Source organism: Pararge aegeria, chromosome 16 (assembly GCF_905163445.1).
Source record: "Pararge aegeria chromosome 16, ilParAegt1.1, whole genome shotgun sequence".
NCBI classification, from domain to species: Eukaryota; Metazoa; Arthropoda; class Insecta; order Lepidoptera; family Nymphalidae; genus Pararge; species Pararge aegeria.
The window spans coordinates 11,517,153-11,537,569 of record NC_053195.1 but is presented as its reverse complement, the minus strand read 5'-3'; the positions used below and the strand labels follow the sequence as shown (position 1 = coordinate 11,537,569).

The window sequence follows — 20,417 nt, the reverse complement described above, 5'->3', positions numbered from 1 at the left end:
AAATCTATTGACGTTATTGATTGACGGTAAATAAAGTTAATATTATCTTTAGAGAGCTTGTTTAAATTAAGTTTTGACTATAATAGCGTTAATATGAAACACATCCTAAAAAGTTAGGTGACAGACTACACCAAGAAAAAAATATTACTGTCATATTTACACAGTATAAAAATTTTAATTACTTTAAACGTTTATAGATGGATTTCGGTGCTCGGTTACGAACCCCCGCTCTAATTAAGTCTAATTATTGTTTAGCGAGTACTTTTTTGTAATTATAATTGTCAAGGTATTTGGCTAGTCCGATGTGCATGGCGTAGGTCGGTTTGACACAAAACATACATCCATGCATGAATTAGTCCATAAAATTACAACCGTCATGAAATTCACCGACGATATAATGATAATGCAGAGCAGAGAAAAATATTTTCCATATGATTGTTATGTGTAAAACCAGCTTATGTTGCTTTTTTTTAATTTTGGAACCAATATCCACAGAGCGTTGCGGAGAGAGGTTTTTGAACTTGTTTATGCAATTATTTAAGTTTTTCACAATTTTCATTCGGAATTCAATTCCGGAAAGAGATTTGCAATTTTATTTTCTCTATCTAGTGAATTTATTGTAAAACAATTTAGTAACAAAACTCGTAAATTAATAATACCGCAATTGCAAACTAATATAACGCTTACAGATTATGCGAGTGACTGACGTTATTTTAATTACTAACATAGATTTAGGCGAAGCTGGTTCAATTAATACATTGTCAATAACGAAACTGAATTTAGTAAATAATTATTATTTAATGAAGCAAAGGATGTTTATTGTGGGACGTCTCAAATTGACACCAAAGTCAGATCGTACCCAAGAATCGGTATGCTTAAAAACCTTACTCTTAGCTCTATGGGTATTGTACCTTGCGACACAAAGCTCTATGGGTATTGTACCTTGCGACACAAAGCTCTATGGGTATTGTACCTTGCGACACAAAGCTCTATGGGTATTGACCCTAAAACTAATAGTAAAATAATAATAAACGTAAAAAAAATATTTTAATGCTTTTTCAATCATATTAATATAGTTCGGACTAATCATTGCCATTTAATACAGTCGTACCTTTTTTTTTATTATTTGTACTTCATAAGTCTTACGTGTTAGTATTTTTTGGTAGAGTGTGTAAATGTTATTTTTCTGTGATTTTATTTTTTTGTTTGTTTAATTTTTTTTGTTACTTACTTGTCTATTAGTTAGTGGATGAAATCCATTAGAAAGAGCTAGGCTTCCTTCATTCGAAACGAAAGATAATGCAGGTTTAGTTTTTTCTTTTTAAATTAAAAATAGGATCCATAGTTTGACACAGGTAAGTCATGAAATAGCTAAATTTGTCTGACCAAAGAAGTAACACTTAGCGGAAAGAAAAGAACCAGCTTAACGTGCACAGGCAAAAATGTGAATATATTAGCTTTGTATCTACGCAACTTTGTATATGTTCTGTTTTATACTTATTTAAAAGTTTAAAGATATATGAAAAAGTAAGATTTAAGTTACTTTTCTGATTTGTGGAAATATGAGATTGCTCTTAAAAGCGTTAACGATATTAAGTCTTTTTATGATAATAATTAGGTTTAAGTTTTCAAAAATCATTTTCAGACCGTTAATATGATAAAATCTCTGTACTTTGCATCTCACTAATAAACGATTCTACCTAAAAATGTAGATTTTATTTTAAACATGACTTAATATTTCGATTATAGAGGACTGCGCGAGTCAAGGTGAGTAAAGTTGATATCATCCTTTTAAAACTAGCTTTTTATAACATTTTATTTTGCTAGGCATGCCGCTATGTGTATGTGTGCCAATACGAAGTTAACGCGTTAATTTTTAAAATAGTTTTTAGAATTTCGATTCCTGGCGTTATTTTTGTATACGATACCACAAATTTAGTATAATAGACGACGATATCTTGATAATTATGATAGCAGGATGCAACGAATAATAAACTCTTTATACAAACGGACTTAATTGCGTAAGAGGTAAAAGGACAGGTACCTAACTGTCCTTTTCTTCCATACCTTATCTTTGTACCTTAACTTTTTGGGGCTCGCTGGCAAGTATGTCTAATGTCATATAGTATAAAAAAACAAAAACTAACGTTAAGATGTTAATTTTTTTTCTTTTTTCAATGAGGGAAATGAAACAATTGTTTGATTTATTGAATATTTTAACTAAAATTTACGCAGAGCATCAACCTCACCAAAGTTTAACGATGAAATATTAACGATATTGTTCACTTAATTTCTTGTACATTTTACACAAACTTCAAGACTACAGTTTTAGGATGAAACAGTTTATACGTAGTGCCATCAATTTCACAATGTTTTCTGTGGTAAGCTTTATTTTTAGTTCTGTCAGTTTAATTTTGCGTTAAACTTGAAATTATTGCCATTTTAAAAATAACAATTTTTTTTTAGAAATGCAGACCTACTGCGGTGAAATTCATAATGGGTTTTCAATAGCAATCAATTTCCTTATTAGTACTTTTATTGAAGTTCATTTGTTTTCTAGTGTGATACATTGTGATTTTGGTTTTACAACCGTGATATATATGGTCCTGAAGCATAAAGCTGGACGTACTTAATATGTGCTTCCAGCCAAAGGGTAATTTAAGTACCTTCAAGGCAAAAAGAATGAACATTTGGGAAAGCTTGTCTGAACGTTAAGTACTTGTATGAAAAATATGGAAAATAATAATGACATACGTATTTGCATCGAAAAAATCTCTTACCATTTAGTGCACATTCACACTTGGAATTGGGTAAAATGGTGCCAATTCTGTTGTACACCAATCTCTAGTGTCTGTAGTGTCTGTCTCTAGTGTCTGTTTTTTTCTTCTACTAGGAAGAACAAAGTGAAAAAGATGGCACTAATTTTTGACCGGCCAATTTTGTTTAGTTTTGAGTTGTTAACAACAAAATTAGCACGAACGTCAGATTCATATATAGTTCTTGCACGGCTGTCTCCATACACTTTCACATAACACGTTAGGTATTTGAAAAGTATTTTTGTCACGAAATCTACACAACACAAAAATAAAATAACCGAATTACTTGATCACGATTTTGTTTGAAATACTAATTAATAATATTCATTAATTTGTAATAAAAACTGCTAAAACATGAAAATGTATAATTTAGTGATGCGCGGCGCGGGAATCGGCAATCGTGGATCTGAAGAAGGCACAGCACTAGCGCCGAGGCCACCTCCGCAACGTGTCGCCACCATTAGCCACGCTACAAACTACCACGAAAAAACTACGCTACTCAGTTCTGATGACGAATTTCAGTGAACGATTAGAAAATGAAATCCTATCCGAAGTACAAGATAAACATATTTGGCGCCATGTGAATCGTTCCGAATGTAATGCTGGATCCATTGTTGCTTGAGGCGTTATTACAAATGTTTATGAATATTTATTCAATTTCAATACCTAAGTGCTTAAAAGTTATAAAACTTTTGGAATGGTCGATCACCTGTTATAAAGTTATGTACTCATTGTTTTTCTGTTTTATAAATTAGCAATACTGGATTAAAGCTATTCTGAGCCTTTTAACACGTTCGTCAGAAAATGACTTATTGGTAAGGCTTAAGCGAGTTGCAAAGCTCTGAGAGAATACAGGTTTTATAATCTGTAAATTTAAAAACATTAGTCATTAAACTTCTTTTCCGCTTAAAGTACCCTAATCACTTAAATGATTAATAATAGTAGCTCACTGACGACTTTGGCAAGTTATGGACAAGAAAAAATATTGTGTATATTTAATAGCCGTTAAGAAAATTCATTTAGTAATTTTATCATATTCAACAATGTACAGAATAAAGTTGTCTATGGACCTACCTAAGTTTATATGAGTTTATTTCACGAAATATACCAAAATATTCACCTGGTCACGAAGATTAAGTAATAAAATATAGTTTGATAGCGTATTTACAATTACCAAAGTATATTGAATGTATTTTAATGTAAAGTAGCGCCTGTACGTTAATAGAATAATATATTTATGTGATATGGCAAAATTAACCTTATTATCGTCGTTTATTTGGTCAATGTTAATTATCTGTATTCTTAGAAACTATTTCAATTAATTCGTATTTTTTCTAGGCGTTAAATCGACTTATAAAAAAGGCGATTATCATGTGCTTCCCTATTTAGTTACTTTTCTGACAATCGCTATCCAGTAGGGAGCTGTCAATTCCATACAAAATTTGCGATTACAACTGTCACTGTCACATTGTGCGTTTTCTAGTGTTTTGGCGCCATTATCATTTATTTGAATTTCATTTTAAATATTTAAATAGCATTTGGGTTGATATGAGACCATAGAAAAAGCAGTCATATACCCTATTAAGTTATTTATTACCTTACCTTATTATTAATATTACAAATAATTTCAAAAGATTTCAGAATATCTCGTCTTTGCTTAAGAATAAAATATTAAATATATTCACTGCCTAACCAATAAAATTTAATAAACAACCTTAAGAAAAATAGTTACTTACATTAGATAGCGTATTGGATAGTTGGTAGGTATATGTCTCACCAAACTTTGGAGCCCGACAAATTTTAGAGCTCATTGGCAATATAAAGTTTATAGCAGACCAGCGCAAAAGACTACACGAGACGCATTTTTCCACAAGGCTGCTAGAAGTTTTAACAAGTAAAAAGATAAAATTTGGAGATTCAAGATAGTATCCAATAAATGACATAAAACACATCATATGTGATTTTATAAGAAATATTGACGAGATTTCTCGATCTTACAAAAATTTGTAAACAGTTGCAGAAAACTACAAGAATTATATATATTAATGTACATAATAACATCATTCGCATTTTCAGAACTGAAAGGTGTTTATCACTGAAAAAAACCAATATACTGAAAAAAATATGTAGGTACCTTACCTTACCTGCCTTACCTATCTATCTATGCGTTGAAAACTGAACTGCGCACTTCGCATTTATTGTCATAAATTTTGACACATCTTTAATACAAGAGGTACTTTTAATTGTCTCAAAATATATTTTTGAAACAGAAAATTAGGGCCTTGCAGAAAAGTTGTGACGCTGTGTGGTTAACTCTATGGGACTCCAAAATACGATTTTATTTACGATGCGCAAGTACTTTAGGTTATCAAGTCTGCTAGTCGTCCCGAAGTTTTTGACAATAAATTATTTAAAAAAAAAAGCATCCACTACACGGAAACATGCTGCAAAATACCTCTGCCAATTTCTTAACGTAATGTTTTTTCATTATTTATTTTTTCATTTCATACTATGCGATATTATAGCAGACTTGGGCGGTCTAAAATTTGGTTTGACTATATTTGCCTGTAATATTAACTCTAAAAGAAAGCTCATTGTAAAATCATCTCATCGCCTTAACAAAAAAAAAACAAAGTGCATTATTCTCCTTATTAATGTGAAGCATAAAGTTTTGTACATATATTAGTGCTCAGATATAAAAAAAGATTAAATATAGGACCATTTCTGCACTTAAAATTTTCTAGATAGCTAATGTAAAAAAAAATGTCTTCAATATTTGAGGCTTGCTTTAATGACAAAACTGCATTGCTTCGCCGTCCAATTTGAAATTTTTATGCACTTCCATTTTCTTAAATAGTTAAAAATATTGAATACTAAGCCAGACATGATGTTTTTTTTTAATAATTTTTACTTATGTCGCATAATAAAATCCCGTATAGCAAAGCCAGCAAAACTTCATATTTCTTGTAGCCAGTGGCGTGCATAGAGTGTATGCACAGGGTATGCAGATGATATAAAATGAAGGAAATCTCCAGTACGAGTCATAATAACTTAATGATAGGCATTTTATAATTTTTACAATGCCGATCTTTAAGTTTTCTATAACTCATACTGGAGATTTTTTTCATTGTATATCATCTGCTCACTTAGTGCATACCCTCAATGCACGCCACTGCTTGTAGCGTACATATTGTACGTATTGTATTTCTTTATACTATGCATAAATTACCTAACTATACCAAGATAAACGAATATTTTTTTATAATAACTTGTATAAATTTTTATCTCAAAACAAACTTTTAAACTCTTTGAATAGATAGGGCTTTGTCTATACGGTTGGTTTTATGTAATTAATCTTCAGTTTTACTTTTATTGAGATTATCTTCTTCATAATAACTGTAAATTAAGTGTACCTACAACCTAATTTTGAAATCCTGCTTTACACGAGGATAATATTAATTAATGAATTACTAAATTAATGTCTATTATACTTAATAAATATTTTCTATCTAACTTTCTTTTTAATAATTTGTTAAGAGATTAAATAAAAAAATAAGTGTCTAATGTACCTTAATGTATATTATTAAATAAGTGTGTTTTATCGTGAATTAATATTATGTAAATAAATTAATTATTTGATTATATAAAATTAATTTAGCTTTCTAGCATATTTTTGTTTTCATAATAGAATATTTTTTGTTATACATATGTAAAATGTCGCAAGTAGTGCAAATCGGTGCATTGGTTATGTTATGCGGGATTTGAACGTGAATTGTAACTGAGTTTATATATGAATAAATTAATAAAAATTTAAATGGCATAAGGTTGCGAGATAAGTCTTTGTATACAAATCTCTAAATTGAACTAAATTGGCAGTCTTAAAATGGCGTTATCCTTTTCCCCGAGGAATATGGTGAAGGAGATGGCAATACTTTAAAAACCTTAGAGATTTTAAATGAAAGCGAGAAGGGCGAGGTAGTTTAGAAATTTGTATACAACAGAATTGCCACCACTGGATGTTATGACAATTGGCACCATTTTCTGCCAAGGTTAATAAATAGGTGTTGAAGGCAAAACGTTAATGGTCAAAATGGGTTTTGGAACACGTTAATAGGATAGTAATTTCTATAGTAAATTCCTAAGAGGTTTAGTCCTTTCCTAGTTGCGCTAGCCAACTGTTCATAAAAAATTTGAATACCCTTAAAATATTGCCAATTATTAAAAAATAATTCCGTTTAAAAACGAATATTTCACTACCGACTAAGAAACGAATGCCTAAGGCGTAAAGAATATAATTTATTCGCCATTTTTTCGGCACGTAAAAAAGCGGCAGCCACCGTTAAATTGGCTGCTTTGATACGCTCCTATTTCAGGTCCTATTGCGGCTGTGTAACATAAACCTTAAAGATCTTTTTAAAACTTGCAAAAAAGAAGGAGGTTATCAATTATTTTAGTATTTTTTAATGTTTGTTACCTACCTTAGAACTCTGTCATTTATAAACCGATTGTAAAATTGAATATTTGTTTGATAGGGTGAAGATATCGTTCCAATTTGGTCCAATTATTGGTACTTTCCTTGCTTGCTTGCTTGTACTTTACTTTATATAAAAGGGAATATACCTAGTAAATTTACGTCGGTGCCAAGTAAAATCTAAATTTTACTTGGCACCGACGTAAAAACGTAGAAGAAACATTTATTTCTTGGCATTTAGTTTGAGTTGTATAACAAAGTCGGTTTTTTTTGTGTCAAAATTGTTTTTTTTTATATCATCGTCAAAACCAGCATAACATACTAAGGCCAATAACATTCTTATCGCATTTATTATTGTCAATTAATTTTCACCCTTAAATATTAACATCAGAAGGGAGCTTAATACGACAATTAATGTATCTTTCTATATTAAAATAAAACAATGTCATGTAGGATTTAAGAGTTTATTTGGTCATTCCTAAATGAAATTATTTTTGTAACAGAATTACTAGTGAGGGACAGATGTAGACACCGGAACCGTTGTTGAAAAAGAAGATATTAACAAATTAATGTTAGATATTATAAATTGAAATGTTTTAGCTCCAAGTTTTTAAGAATATAAATACATAATAACATTGAAATAAAATACTTTGTTTCATTTATTTCTTATGTTCCCTGAATAATATCGTAATCGGCCGTCATCGGTAATACCAACCTACCTATGACGGCCGATTAGCGCAGTGGCAGCGTCTCTGCCTTCTGAGTTTAAGGCTGTGGGTTCGATTACCACACAGTGTCTGGGTGTTTATCTGTATGTTATAAGTACCTATTTATGTATATAATTCATGTTAATATTTAGTAATATGACTGATGTTAGTACTCATAACATAAGCTACGCTTACTTTGGGGCTAGATGGCGATGTGTGATTTTATTTTATATTTATTTATTTTGTCATGGCATTATGGCGTTTGTGCCGATGCCAAAGAATATCTCAGTACCTTATAGTAGGGTTTTCGTGGTAATGACGAAAATCACATCCACATTACCTTAAAAAAATATAAAATTAATTAAACTACTATTAGAGCTTTCAGTAAATATAAGTAGGTAGATTAATTACTGACAGTCATCACCATCCTCTCAGGCTATGGCGCTTCAGGTAGTGCCTAAATGTATTGATATAAGTTTATCATATTGAAGCGGTGATAGCGCAGTGTGTAGGAGCTCGACTTCACTTTCGGGGGGAGGGCGAGTTTGAATCCTAGATCGCACCTCTAACTTTAATAAATTATGTGCGTTTAAATTCATTATAATATTACTTGCTTCAACGGTGAAGGAAAACGTCGTGAGGAAACCTGCATGCCTAAGTGTTCTCCATAATGTTCTCAAAGGTGTGTGGAGTCCACCAATCTGCACTGGGCCTGCGTGGTGGACTACAGCCTTAACATCTTGCGGAAGGAGACACGTGTGTGATGATGATGTATGGAAAAAAACATCGATACATCGGTGATATTTAATAGGGTCGGAGGGACTACATTAATCAATATCGAAGATGGAAGATGAGGATTATGTAACTACTTGATTTTATACTTTTTTGTGTTCCTTCGATGCTAAATAGTGATCATTTGTCTTCCTACCATCGCATAAAACAGTACAGTGTTATAAATAACTATGTCATACCTTGCAAGTCCTTAATATAGGGATAACATTTCTAAAACAAAACTTCAACAATGACCAAATAACACTGCTTCAAGCGAAGTAAACACCCAGCACGGCTAACATGGGCAAGAGACAACCATCTCTCCCGGGAAAGGATATAAATTTATCTTCTCCCACAGCTTTAACAACTCTCAGAGCACTGGCGCACAAGCGTAAATTATATCCAAATAATGTATGTGTAATAAATATTATACCGTGTTCCCGTGTTTCAGAAGACCCGTTTATTATATCCCTCATCAACATCCTGTGTAAAGTTTACTCAAACGATGAAGTACGATATGTAGAACTGGTTGAAACGCGATCATTATTTTTTATATTTTTTTTTTTTGGAACTACCCGTCATATATCATATTTTGTATGTAGCTTTAAAATACTGTACCTACTTATAATTCCGAGCGCTTAATGATGAATACCGGTGTACGGATAAACCCGTCTGGGTTTTTGTTACGCCGTAACAGATATTGTTATGTTAACATAAAAAATGTATATTTTTCATTAATAAAATAAATAAAAAATAATCAGGGGATATAATTAGGGGATATAATTTTTGTCTTCTGCCTTTATTAGCCCTGCCTGGGAATCAGACCAGGATCTCGTGGCCCGTCGCTTCCTAGTAAAGGCTTACTTAGACTAGACCAACATGGCTGTTGCATAGTTGGCTTTATGAAAATGGAGGCAAGTTAGGTTATAATGAAAAACGGAAAATTATTCAATTTTTATATTAAAAATATATGTACACGTACAATATATTTATTCGTTTTTCCTTTAGAATTATACAATAGGTCAATTTTATTGCTTCACTTTGTGATTTTTTTCGAAGCTCAACAAAATATTTTTATATCACAACAAAATAGGTACGTGGTAGGTACATGCAAATTGTCTCAAAAATGTTTTTTCTCGACATGTAAAAGTGCGACTATTTTATTTTAAACAAAATACGTAACAGTATTATAATAATGTAGGTATAACTACGTATAGGTATATTTTTTTCAAATGGAACTGATTTTTTATAATACAAAAATGGACAGAAATAGTTCTCTTAAACTCTTCTGAAAATATTGTCATTTCTGATGGATGTTTATCGATCAAGTTAGGCAAGATATCTTTAAATGTATTTTCAAGACATTAAGTAGGTACCTAAATGTCAAAACAATTTTTGTTTAAGCAGTGTTTGATTCAAATAACTAAATTTAATATATTTTTCCTAACATAATCATCAATTAATGTTAGAAAAATTATACGCAAACTATAAAATCTTCAATAGTAATTCTGGTAGGAAAAAAATAAATATAGAAGAAAGTTCAATGCAAGCTACTGTGCCTAATGTATAAAGTTAGTAATATACCTAAAGGTAAGCGCAGACTGAGCGACAAATCTGGGAATCAATCTTTTTATACCACTTTTCGGTTTTAACGCGGCATCGCTTCCCAGTATTGTAGGGAGACTGGCAACTAGGCACGGCCGAAGCCGCCAGACCAGACATTAGATAGTTAGTACCTATATATAGGTATTTATCCAACATTAAAGATGAAATGAATTCTATCTTACGTTTTTATTATTCTCTTACCAGAAATGTGTTGTACCAATCATATATATAATATAAAAAGAAAGTACCTACACAAAGCAAAGATTTTGTTTCCAAAAGATATCTTAAAGCCACCCAACATATCAGATGATAAATAAGTATTACAAACGAATTACCTACAACTCTTGTAGTAGATACGAAAACTGGCCCAAGATTTTGAGGCCCAGTCTGCACTCACTTACTTTAGAATATATTTTAGATTTTATATAATACAGCCTTAGAATTTATAAAGCTATAATTTTGTGAAGTTATGTGGCAGTTTTGAAAAAGATTGATCGTAATCGCTATAGTTTCACTACCACCACCGCACTAAGGGCATCTAAATCACAATAATTATTTCTATCCAGCTAGGTTCTAGTGAGAGAGTAAGAAAGAGATATGCAAAATTTCACAACGTATTTTTTCTACATAGGTAAGTGCTTAGATATCGTAAAAGTTAGAGTTGGAGAAAATTTGAACATGATTATATTAAAGTTGCCTTTATTACGAAGTCGTCATTAAAGATTTGAATCGTAGATATGCCCTTACTAAATAATAAAAACATATATTCTATATATTTTTCGACCTATATAATTACTTTAAATTAACAACGAAGTTGAGTTACGAGTTACGAAATTTTGTAAGCTTTTTCAATAGATTGTGATAGTTTCGGTCTTAAGGGCGAAGTTGCCGGTATATATATGTGCTATATTAATATAGGCTTTACACCTACGCCTCAGGTTTATGGACTTAGTGCGGCACGTTGTAGGAACGCTCTTTGCATTACCTAAGAAGTCTTGCTCTATTTATAGACGTTGGTTATTCATTTACCAACAGTTGGTCCTTACTTGTTCCGTATAAAAAAACCAGGTATGTACAATGTGTCAAGAGGACAGTGCTCCTTTTATAGCGATAAATTCAGTTTCCTTTACAAATTTGTGTACAACAGAATTGGCGCCAGTGGTGTCAAATCTCTTAACAACACGAAAATAATAGGTCTATAAATAGTGCTGTCCTTTTTCTCTAAGAATTCAAACAAAAAGATGGAGCAGAATCAGCAACACTGTTGTTACGGTTGAGCAGGCATTTTGTCATTGTGAAACGGAGGACAGGGCATATCTAGCGATTTTTGCTTGGAACGGCTCCCACTTCGTACCATCTTGTATTTAACCAACACCTATAAGGATAAGCCTTTGAGTATAAGCTTTCTGCCCTGCTAATGGAAGGTAATTTACGACTAACGATACTCTGTAACGTAAGAGTTAAATTGAATGCATACACCTTGTTTAATGTAATTAATAAAATCGTCCATACATCTACAGCGTTTTTGGCGTTAAATTTGTTAAAAAAAACGCGTGTGGGTTCTATGGACCCCCGGTCGCAAAGAACTGCCTTTTGCATTTTGATTAACCAACGCAAAAGGAACTTCGTTCGATAAAATAAGGTGTCGGAAAAAAGTCTTATTACACTTTTGCTTTTTCGTTCTAGCTCACATCAGCTGAGAGCGTTAGGAGGATAAGGAGTTTCTGACTTCGTTCCAATAAAAGAAGAATAAGGTTTAGACAGATACTGCTCTACAACTCCACCATGGCTAGTGCTTAAATCTCATATTAATGGTGAATAGTAAATAGAAGTAGCGAACTTGCGCTTGTTCAGTCAGAGTCGACATGCTTTATTGGAGCGGTCCGGTTTTACATAGATAGTAAAGCCTTACTTATAATTTGCACGATGATCCTCACGGTAGCCACAAATGCCCGGTTTCACTAACGAGGTAAAGCAATGCCTAAGTAAGTAACGCCGAATCAAATGATATTCCAAAGATAGAGGCATACATTCACCAATAGATTTTCACTTGGTTACTAACCTAACTTGTCTATGATTCTTGCCGCAAGTTGTCGTATTTGTGTTTGTATTATCATATTTTTCCGTTTACCTAAGGTTATTAAAAAAAAACAAAATTTATATTGATATCATCTTTCAAGTTTCGCTTACGAATTGACTAAGCATTACGCACTGCTAAATTGGTGTTGTAATTTAAGATGTCGCTAGGAGTCGTTATTCATCGTGTACGAATTGGTGAAACGTTATTTTTCTCGCATCACCTTAATCACTAGGCATCCGATTTAAGCGTTTCCTAGGTTTAGTAAAAACGGGTTTAAGTTAGTGAAAAAAAACTGGACCGATAGATTATACCTACTTTCCGAGGGATTTGGTGAATACGCTATTTTCCATAGAGTAAAATCATACAGAATCCTCATTCAGCTATTATGCATGAAGTGCATTGAAAAACAGTGAAATTGCTCCGCGCACGTCGGACTTAAAACCCGTAAAATGTAGCTTACAAACTTTTTCGCATTTTCCCCATTTTGTGTTAAACGTTTAGAACATTAGAGGTAAAATAATTACTGTCTACTGTTAAATAGTATGAAGTGAGTGACCGCCGCGCCTGTTCGAGAAACAGTCTAAAGGGAGTAGTTTTTGATGCTGCAATATCAGTCGTGTACACGGTTTCTGTAGGTTTTTAACTCTGTGCTATTTTCCAAACTCCGGGCTGGAATTTCTTTATAGAGAAACCCGAAAACCCTAAAAGTTTTCAGGAACATTTTCACGTTTTCACCAGAAGAGATTTAGTGTTTACATGCGAAGCACTAAATCTCTTCTGGTTATTATTGGGTGATTACGAATAACAAGTAGGTGATACACATAAACACCTATATACAGTCAGTAGCTACCGTGAGGTTTCCAAAAAATACAACCTTATCAAACAAATTATCATTTCTATTAATATAAATTGAGCAAAGACAATGTAAATAAGTAAATACTACGTATACTTAAATAAGTTTAGGAATCGATGCAATTTGTGCCACCGTGATACTATATCGGTAGTGTATACTACTCGTAGTTCGTCTTCTCAAGTAGTTTGCATTAGGTACACCCACAGGCTATTCTGGAAAGTAAAAATGTGAAGAAAAATTACAATACTTTTTATTATTAACCACGGAAAATCGAAATAGTTAGCTGGTAGATACTACTTATAAATTTCTGAGGCCTCCTAATCATTATGAATCTTTACTTAAATAGTTTCACTGTAATTCAGCGAGAACAGAGTCATACTTTGTGGATGTGCAGTACGTGCCGAGCCTTTTAAGTAGCCGCAAAATCGGCGGCCGTTTTTGCGAACTACTTGAGTAACCGAACTTTTAGGAGCACAAACAACAATGATATTTAAATAGGTATGCAGTAGAAGGTATAGGCACATTTTGTCACAAAATAAATGCTTAGAAGGTAAGTATCTTATATACCTATAGATAGAATTAGAAATATACTGACAGAGAAAGAGAACTTAACTACGAGTAGAAATCTAAGTGCTTAAAAATAATATAGACTTGCTTTCTGGCAAATCAAAAATAAACCTTTAAAATCAAAGACTCTAATGTCTTTATTTTATAATTCTGTCGATTTAGTACATAATATATATCTATAAGATATAATTTGGTAGTATAAACTAACTGCTATATATTTAGTTAGCTGCTTGAGAGATTAGAAAAACTTAATCGTAGGTATCTTAGGATTATTTTCTAGGAAGGTATCACTCGGAGTTAATTCTTATGTTCATATAGGTACCTTGTTACATAAAATGTGACATGTTTTAACAATATCAAAATTTCATTTTCCAAAAAAATGTATGTGCCTAAAGTGCAGTTCCTACAGGCTTATATGAATTAAAATAAAATATTTGAATTTGACTTTAAATAATTGATAAACGTCTTAAATATCTTTGATTCAAACGCTTCAATCGTGAATACGTCTTAACAATATATACTCGCTTTAGCTGCCTCATAGTCGTTTAAGTAAAAAGAAGCCTTAGCTCTAGATTGGCCCCATCGCTATCGACTTGTCGTTTTCGCATATTAAACTCTGTATTGTCAAAGCAAAATTGACCAAATGCTACTCCTTTTAGAGTCGTAAATCCTGTACTTCTGATTATTGTTTTACAAACTTTGAAGTGTAGGTCAATTTGAGCTTTAAGTGTATGTAAATAAGATCCATTTCACTCTTATGTTCCATTATTTCCGTACTCGAAAACGACTCCTGGATCGCGAGCGAGCATATCTCGTACTAAGGCTAAAGGTATGTTATGAGAGAAACCTTACATTTTTATTCCATAAAAGTTCATACAGTCGTTGAACTTTATACGTAGCTTATCCAAGCTTATCTTTGAAAAACCCATGTCAATCTTTTACTACACTGATAAGTGTTCAGCTACTGGAATAAAAACATATCAATAAACAAACACACTTTCACATTTTATATTATTTGGTTTCTAAGTATTTGGTTGTCGAATGAAAAAAATATTCTTTAATCAGACTGGTAATTTCAGAGATTTAAACAAAAACAAAGTCTTCATCGTTATAATATACACATAATGTATGTATATAGAATTATATGAAGTAAAATAATATGAAGGTGTTATGAATAAATATTATTATACACGTGATACAATACAAAATAAAAAACATGTAAAGGTCGTTAATGACTAACACTTAAAACATATTTTCTAACATTACCTATAACAATTCTTTAATAAGCTTTATTTGAATCGCAATTTTATACAAACCATCATCACAGCATTCGCTTACAAAACTCCTTATAACATTTACATTTTTAACTTTCATGACGACACTTTGTGACGTCAAACAACTGTCCCTGTATGTAGAGATGCCACAGTAGTGTTTATTCATGCAAATTGTGAAGCTCCTTCTACGCTATTCTTTCCTAATTGCCATAAAAAGTAAGCCTTAAAATAAAGTTGCCGACAACAAGCCGCCGGCCGGTGGTGGAGGACCGGCGGCTTTTGTAAGTAGACTTTTTTTTTAGTTTATAGTGCTACTGTAAAATTGTGTTATTATAGAGTCTACATGATGCAGTCGTAGCACTGGCAATAATTTCCCTGGCAATGTGTCCCTTCATATTCCATTACTGCGTCACTTGGTGCTATTGTAATACCTAAAACATGTATTTGTTGTTATAGCGTCTACGCGATATCGTTAAAATCATAAAAAAATATTGAAGAAAATGTGCACCCGTTCTTATACAATAAGTATATTATTATTATAGCTAGATTGTGTCGCAAAATTTTATTAACAACTATTCACAAAACGTTCCTCACAGCCCTTCGCAATAGATACACTCTCTTTATGCAGAAGATCGTACTTAGATCAGCGCATATCTTATGCATACTATATTTATTCTTAGCTAGTTGAAAGGTTAACAATTCGCAGGTTTTTTCCTGCAAAATCGATGCGTTTTGCATAGCGCTCTACCGTTAAATAACATTGAAAACGTGGTCCAAATGAATATTGACGAAATAAACCTTTACATCAGCGCCAGCAAAGCGTTACCATACCGTCAACGCTTTTGTTAGTCTTTTTTTCTGAGTCCCTAGAAATACAAAGCAGTGTTGTGTGTTATAAATTCTCAAGCGCGGATTAGAAGCAACGACGGTAAAGACGTGTCGCGGACATCATGACTCTACCGTAGACCAAATATTATATGGGTATTGGGTAGCACTGCGTAGACGGGCGTACCCAGCTTCTGGCCTAGGAGACGAGGGCAAGTGACATATTCATACATCTGCGAGATGGGAACCAGGGGGAATCTCCCCCCCCCCCCCCCCCAACTTTGCAGAGTTCCATGATATACCTACTATGAAGCTTAATTTGCTAAACTTACTCTGTACCCACTATTCGATCCGACACTGGAGCATCTTCAGGAGATGTTGACTTTACAATATTCTTAGCAACTATTTTCACGGAGTTAACAAATTACGCTTCAGTTTCATAATATCCCAGTATTGTAACTAGAGGGCGCTCAGTCGATACCATATCAATCGTAGTTAACTCTCACGCGATCGTTATTCGATCGTCCTAGGTAGAAAATCTTACACTTGGCACTCAGAACGCGACTTCGACGTCCTGATTTCGCCTTGCCTTTAGAGTTACCATTATATATTTAGGAATATGAAGGCCATAAGCAGCGTTAGTTTATTAGCAAATAGCGTTTATAAGCACTATGTGGCAATCACAATAAGATCACTAGCGGCGGACGTGACTCTGGGTCGCGCTTCTCCAAGAAGACGAATATAATGTTCTATGAGACACTTTTCTTCTCCGTTTCTCTATCTTCTACTCCCTCACCCAACTGCCTGCTTTGACACTTATTTACTCTGAACACAGCTTCATATCTGGACTCGGCGAGACTCAACTAATAGTAAAGCGCGTGGACGTGACTGGGCGCCTTGAAGGCGGACGTTGGGAAAGGGACTGTGTGTGCTACGAACACCTTTGAAGTGCCCGAGACCTGTAACAATTACAGTTGGTACATATATTACTATAGTAGTTAGTTTTTTTACGTAGAGGTTAAGGAAATCACGTTATTTCTCGTAGAAAAACACCAACAATAAAACAGTGGTAAGTTAGTAGTACATAAGTCAGTAAGTTTATATTAGCATAAATATAAATCATAAATATCTATTATAGTAAATAAAAATTTATATCGGTATTTTTGTAGTTAATATGTAAATGTAGTATGTATGTAGGTACACGTAATTTTTTTTTTTGTGACATATTTTATGCACCATCCACTTTTTTATCGGCTTCGTACGCTCAGGTTGCCTTTAAAAGATCACTTTTAGTGATAAGTCCGCCTTTGCACCCTAGCACTAAGTACTTACTGTTTTCCTTGTATTTTCCTATTGTGTTGTGTTGCAATAAAGTTTTTCTATTCTAATTTAGATGACTGATTTGTCCCCCATGCATTATGTCATAAGAGCTCTCCCAAAGAACTAAATAGTTGCTTAACTCAATACTGTAGTTTGTATTGATTATTAAATCGATCTTTAAAAAAAATTTTTGAGAGTACCATAAAGTTGTCCAAGGCGTGTGAAGTGTACCAACCCGACTGTGTATTTACCAAAACTTGGCCAGCGTGATGGACTAAACACTGTACCCAGAAGGGTTCAGAAAGAACAGAAAGAGTTTAGAGAGAACTCTAAACTCTTCTCAATTTGACAAACCCGTGTCCTGTAGTGGGCCGCTAATAGGCTATTGATAATGATCTGAAATAATGACGCCAGTACGCCGACTTTGGAGTAGTCTCATTGTACTAGCATGCTAGCTTTATCTTTTAGGAGTGGATGGGGGAGACCAATCATTGATCTAAGCTAGCTATATTTTCTAAATTATTATGTAACTAAGTATATATGACAAATTCATACGGCTACCGACAAAGTGTATAAACCACCTGACCGTTTAGGTCAGGCCGTTTAGAACCACCTGACCGTCTGATACAGCCATCAAAGCATCACAACAGATGAACATCGTATCTTAAAAGGGCTAGAACCCAGAGCCGTAAAGCAAGTTTAAAAAAAAATTAAAATGGTATTTTATTTTCCCATCACGCCACTGCTCGTGCGTCGGGTTTCCCTGCGGCTCGCTTAGTGTCCATCAAGTGGGGTCTACCAACGCTGCGTTGCCAAGTATCAGTCACCACTTCAAAGCCTTCGCAATCCAATACGATACGATTCGTTGTATACATCAATATAATGTTATTCTTTACCGTTTTTCTGACTTGAGTTTTTGTTGTCGACCCACCCGCACCTTCATACCACTGAACTGTTTGTGTGTTCCGTTTGATCGTAGTTTCCATGATTCTTTTATATATTTACTGTGACATAAGTCTGTTGTTTTATATAATATTATTTTTAAAAAGCGACTAATTCATACTGAGCTCGATATTTAAAATTTAAATTAAACTACAAAAGAAGAAGTAAGCCAACCTATAATATCCTAATACATTTTCAAACTTCCTTCACCAGCGCTATATTATATACTGAATTGCGTATTCAGAAGTAGGCTCCATAGTACTCTATCGAGAAATATAATTAGGTTAGGTTATGAAAGGCTACCACTGACCTTTAAAATTCCAATCTAAATTAAAATTCTATTTTGATCTAAACATATTTGTATAATAATACCTGGAACGAAAATCATGCTAGCGCAAACTATATAAAATAGGTACGTATATACTATACATACAATAGATATTTTTGAAAAATAATCTAAACTCAACCAATTATAATTGCACATAACTGTATCACCAATTTAAATCTACATACACTACTTGCCTGCCTACTTTATATATATAAATCTAATTAACACGAGTACCAAAGGAAGCTCTCGGCCGCACCGCAACACTTAGCAATTATGCAAATAACACGGTTCCCGCTCTAGAAAGCAGAGAGAGGACAACTTGAGGTTGGTCAGTCCAGTGGTCAGTACTGTCTATTTTTTTTTAAGCGATAGTAGACCAAGCATACTCAGGGAAGGTAAGCCATCGCATAAACAGGGAATAATAAGCTGGGCATGCGAGGAACTCGTCCTGCAACATGCACTGTGTCCATAAACCTGAGGCGTAGGTGTTTAAGCCCCATGTGTCTGTTATAACACCGGCAACCAATCCATTCAAACCGGAAAAGCAGTATTACAACAATGCTACTTGGCGGCAGAATTAAGCATCGCGGTAGTACTTCCCCGGACGAGCTCTGTCACTTGATGTCGATTGATGTTGTGTCATTTTCATTTTGTCAATGCATTATAGTTTTTGTCGTTACCGATGCCTGCGTTTGGAGGCGTTATTTCCGCGTGAAATAGGATCTTACGAGGCTGGGGTCGCTTATCCGGTTGCGAGGCTCCTCCACATGGTGTATTACTTGTGCCCACGCGTACTATTGCTGATACACAGTAACCGGTTACCTGAAGGCGTCGTAGCGGACAATAAAATTCACTAGTCAAATTTAACATTTATTTATCTCAAGTAGTCCTAATAAAATATAAGCACTTTTGAAACGATTTGTCGGTGTCTAGTGACGCAACAATCAGTTCGGGAAGTAGATTTTACTGAAAAGAAGCCGGTAAGAAACTCGGTTTGTTGGCCAATGCATTCCTTAATGACCGATGAAAACGTGTCCTTATGAATGAAGTTTCGATTAGATTTAGCGTTGCGATGCGACCCTTTAAAGAGTTGTTATTATTTTGATAAACTTAATTAATACCTAGGTATTTACCAACATATACCTAATATATAGGCACTCAGCACATGTACACAAATCCACACAGACTATATAAAGCTAACCACACAATTAATTAAGTACAACTTACAAGAAATCATTCATAGCGGAGACTCCCTAAAATAACAGTTCATTTGTTACTTTAAAATCCAACAATGAAAATAATATAGGTACATAAATATTATATCTCAACCACTCCTGACCTTATTCTACAAATAAAGAAAACTGAATCGAATATCTTTTCGCTAGTTTTCATAAAAAAAAATACTTATTGTCTGAAAAAGAAACGCTTGCAAAGATTAATCTACAATAGTAAAAGTTATATTTTTTATTTGTGCAAAATGAAAAAAACTAAGGAGAAAAATGGGAAACGTGCCTGGAGGGTGTGACGTTAACTATGATAAAGAATGAAGCGACAATAACTTTAATCGGGCAAGAGTCGGGCAAGCCTCACAGAGTATAAAACAATAAACAAAAGAGAATGGAGTAACCTTGTACGGCCGTCAGTCGGGAAATACCCGTGACGCGATCACAATGAGTCGGGGTCCCAGTTGATTGAAGGTATGACCCAGGCACAACCGCCACTTGAAATGAAAACAATTTAGAAATAAAGATAACAATGATATGCGTTTTTAATGGTTCGTGAATAAAGCTGGAATAAAAAGATACAATTAGTTACCTATGCCTTCATTGACAATTAATGAAAGTCTCAGTACGAGGTG

The 20,417-nt window shown here is 33.6% G+C and overlaps 2 protein-coding genes across 4 annotated transcripts in view; one reads left to right on the top strand and one right to left on the bottom strand.

Moving 5' to 3' along the window:
* Positions 1–5,477, top strand: part of LOC120630222 (transmembrane protein 184B) — a 35,300-nt gene extending 29,823 nt beyond the window's left edge. The window contains exon 8 of the mRNA XM_039899363.1: positions 3,190–5,477. Coding sequence (XP_039755297.1) covers positions 3,190–3,341 — 152 coding nt within the window. The 3' untranslated portion in view covers positions 3,342–5,477. The remainder of the gene's footprint in view (positions 1–3,189) is intronic.
* A 10,845-nt stretch (positions 5,478–16,322) lies between these two features.
* Positions 16,323–20,417, bottom strand: part of LOC120630735 (dual specificity protein phosphatase 22-like) — a 76,564-nt gene continuing 72,469 nt past the window's right edge. Inside the window, exons 8-9 of one of the 3 annotated variants that reach the window (XM_039900027.1) lie at positions 20,187–20,279; positions 16,900–16,928 (exon numbers count right to left, since the gene is read on the bottom strand). In XM_039900027.1, coding sequence (XP_039755961.1) covers positions 20,225–20,279 — 55 coding nt within the window. In that variant the 3' untranslated portion in view covers positions 16,900–16,928; positions 20,187–20,224. Of the gene's footprint in view, positions 16,929–19,785; positions 19,813–20,186; positions 20,280–20,417 lie in introns of those variants that run through there. The other 2 variants (XM_039900028.1, XM_039900029.1) reach the window with 2 other exon arrangements.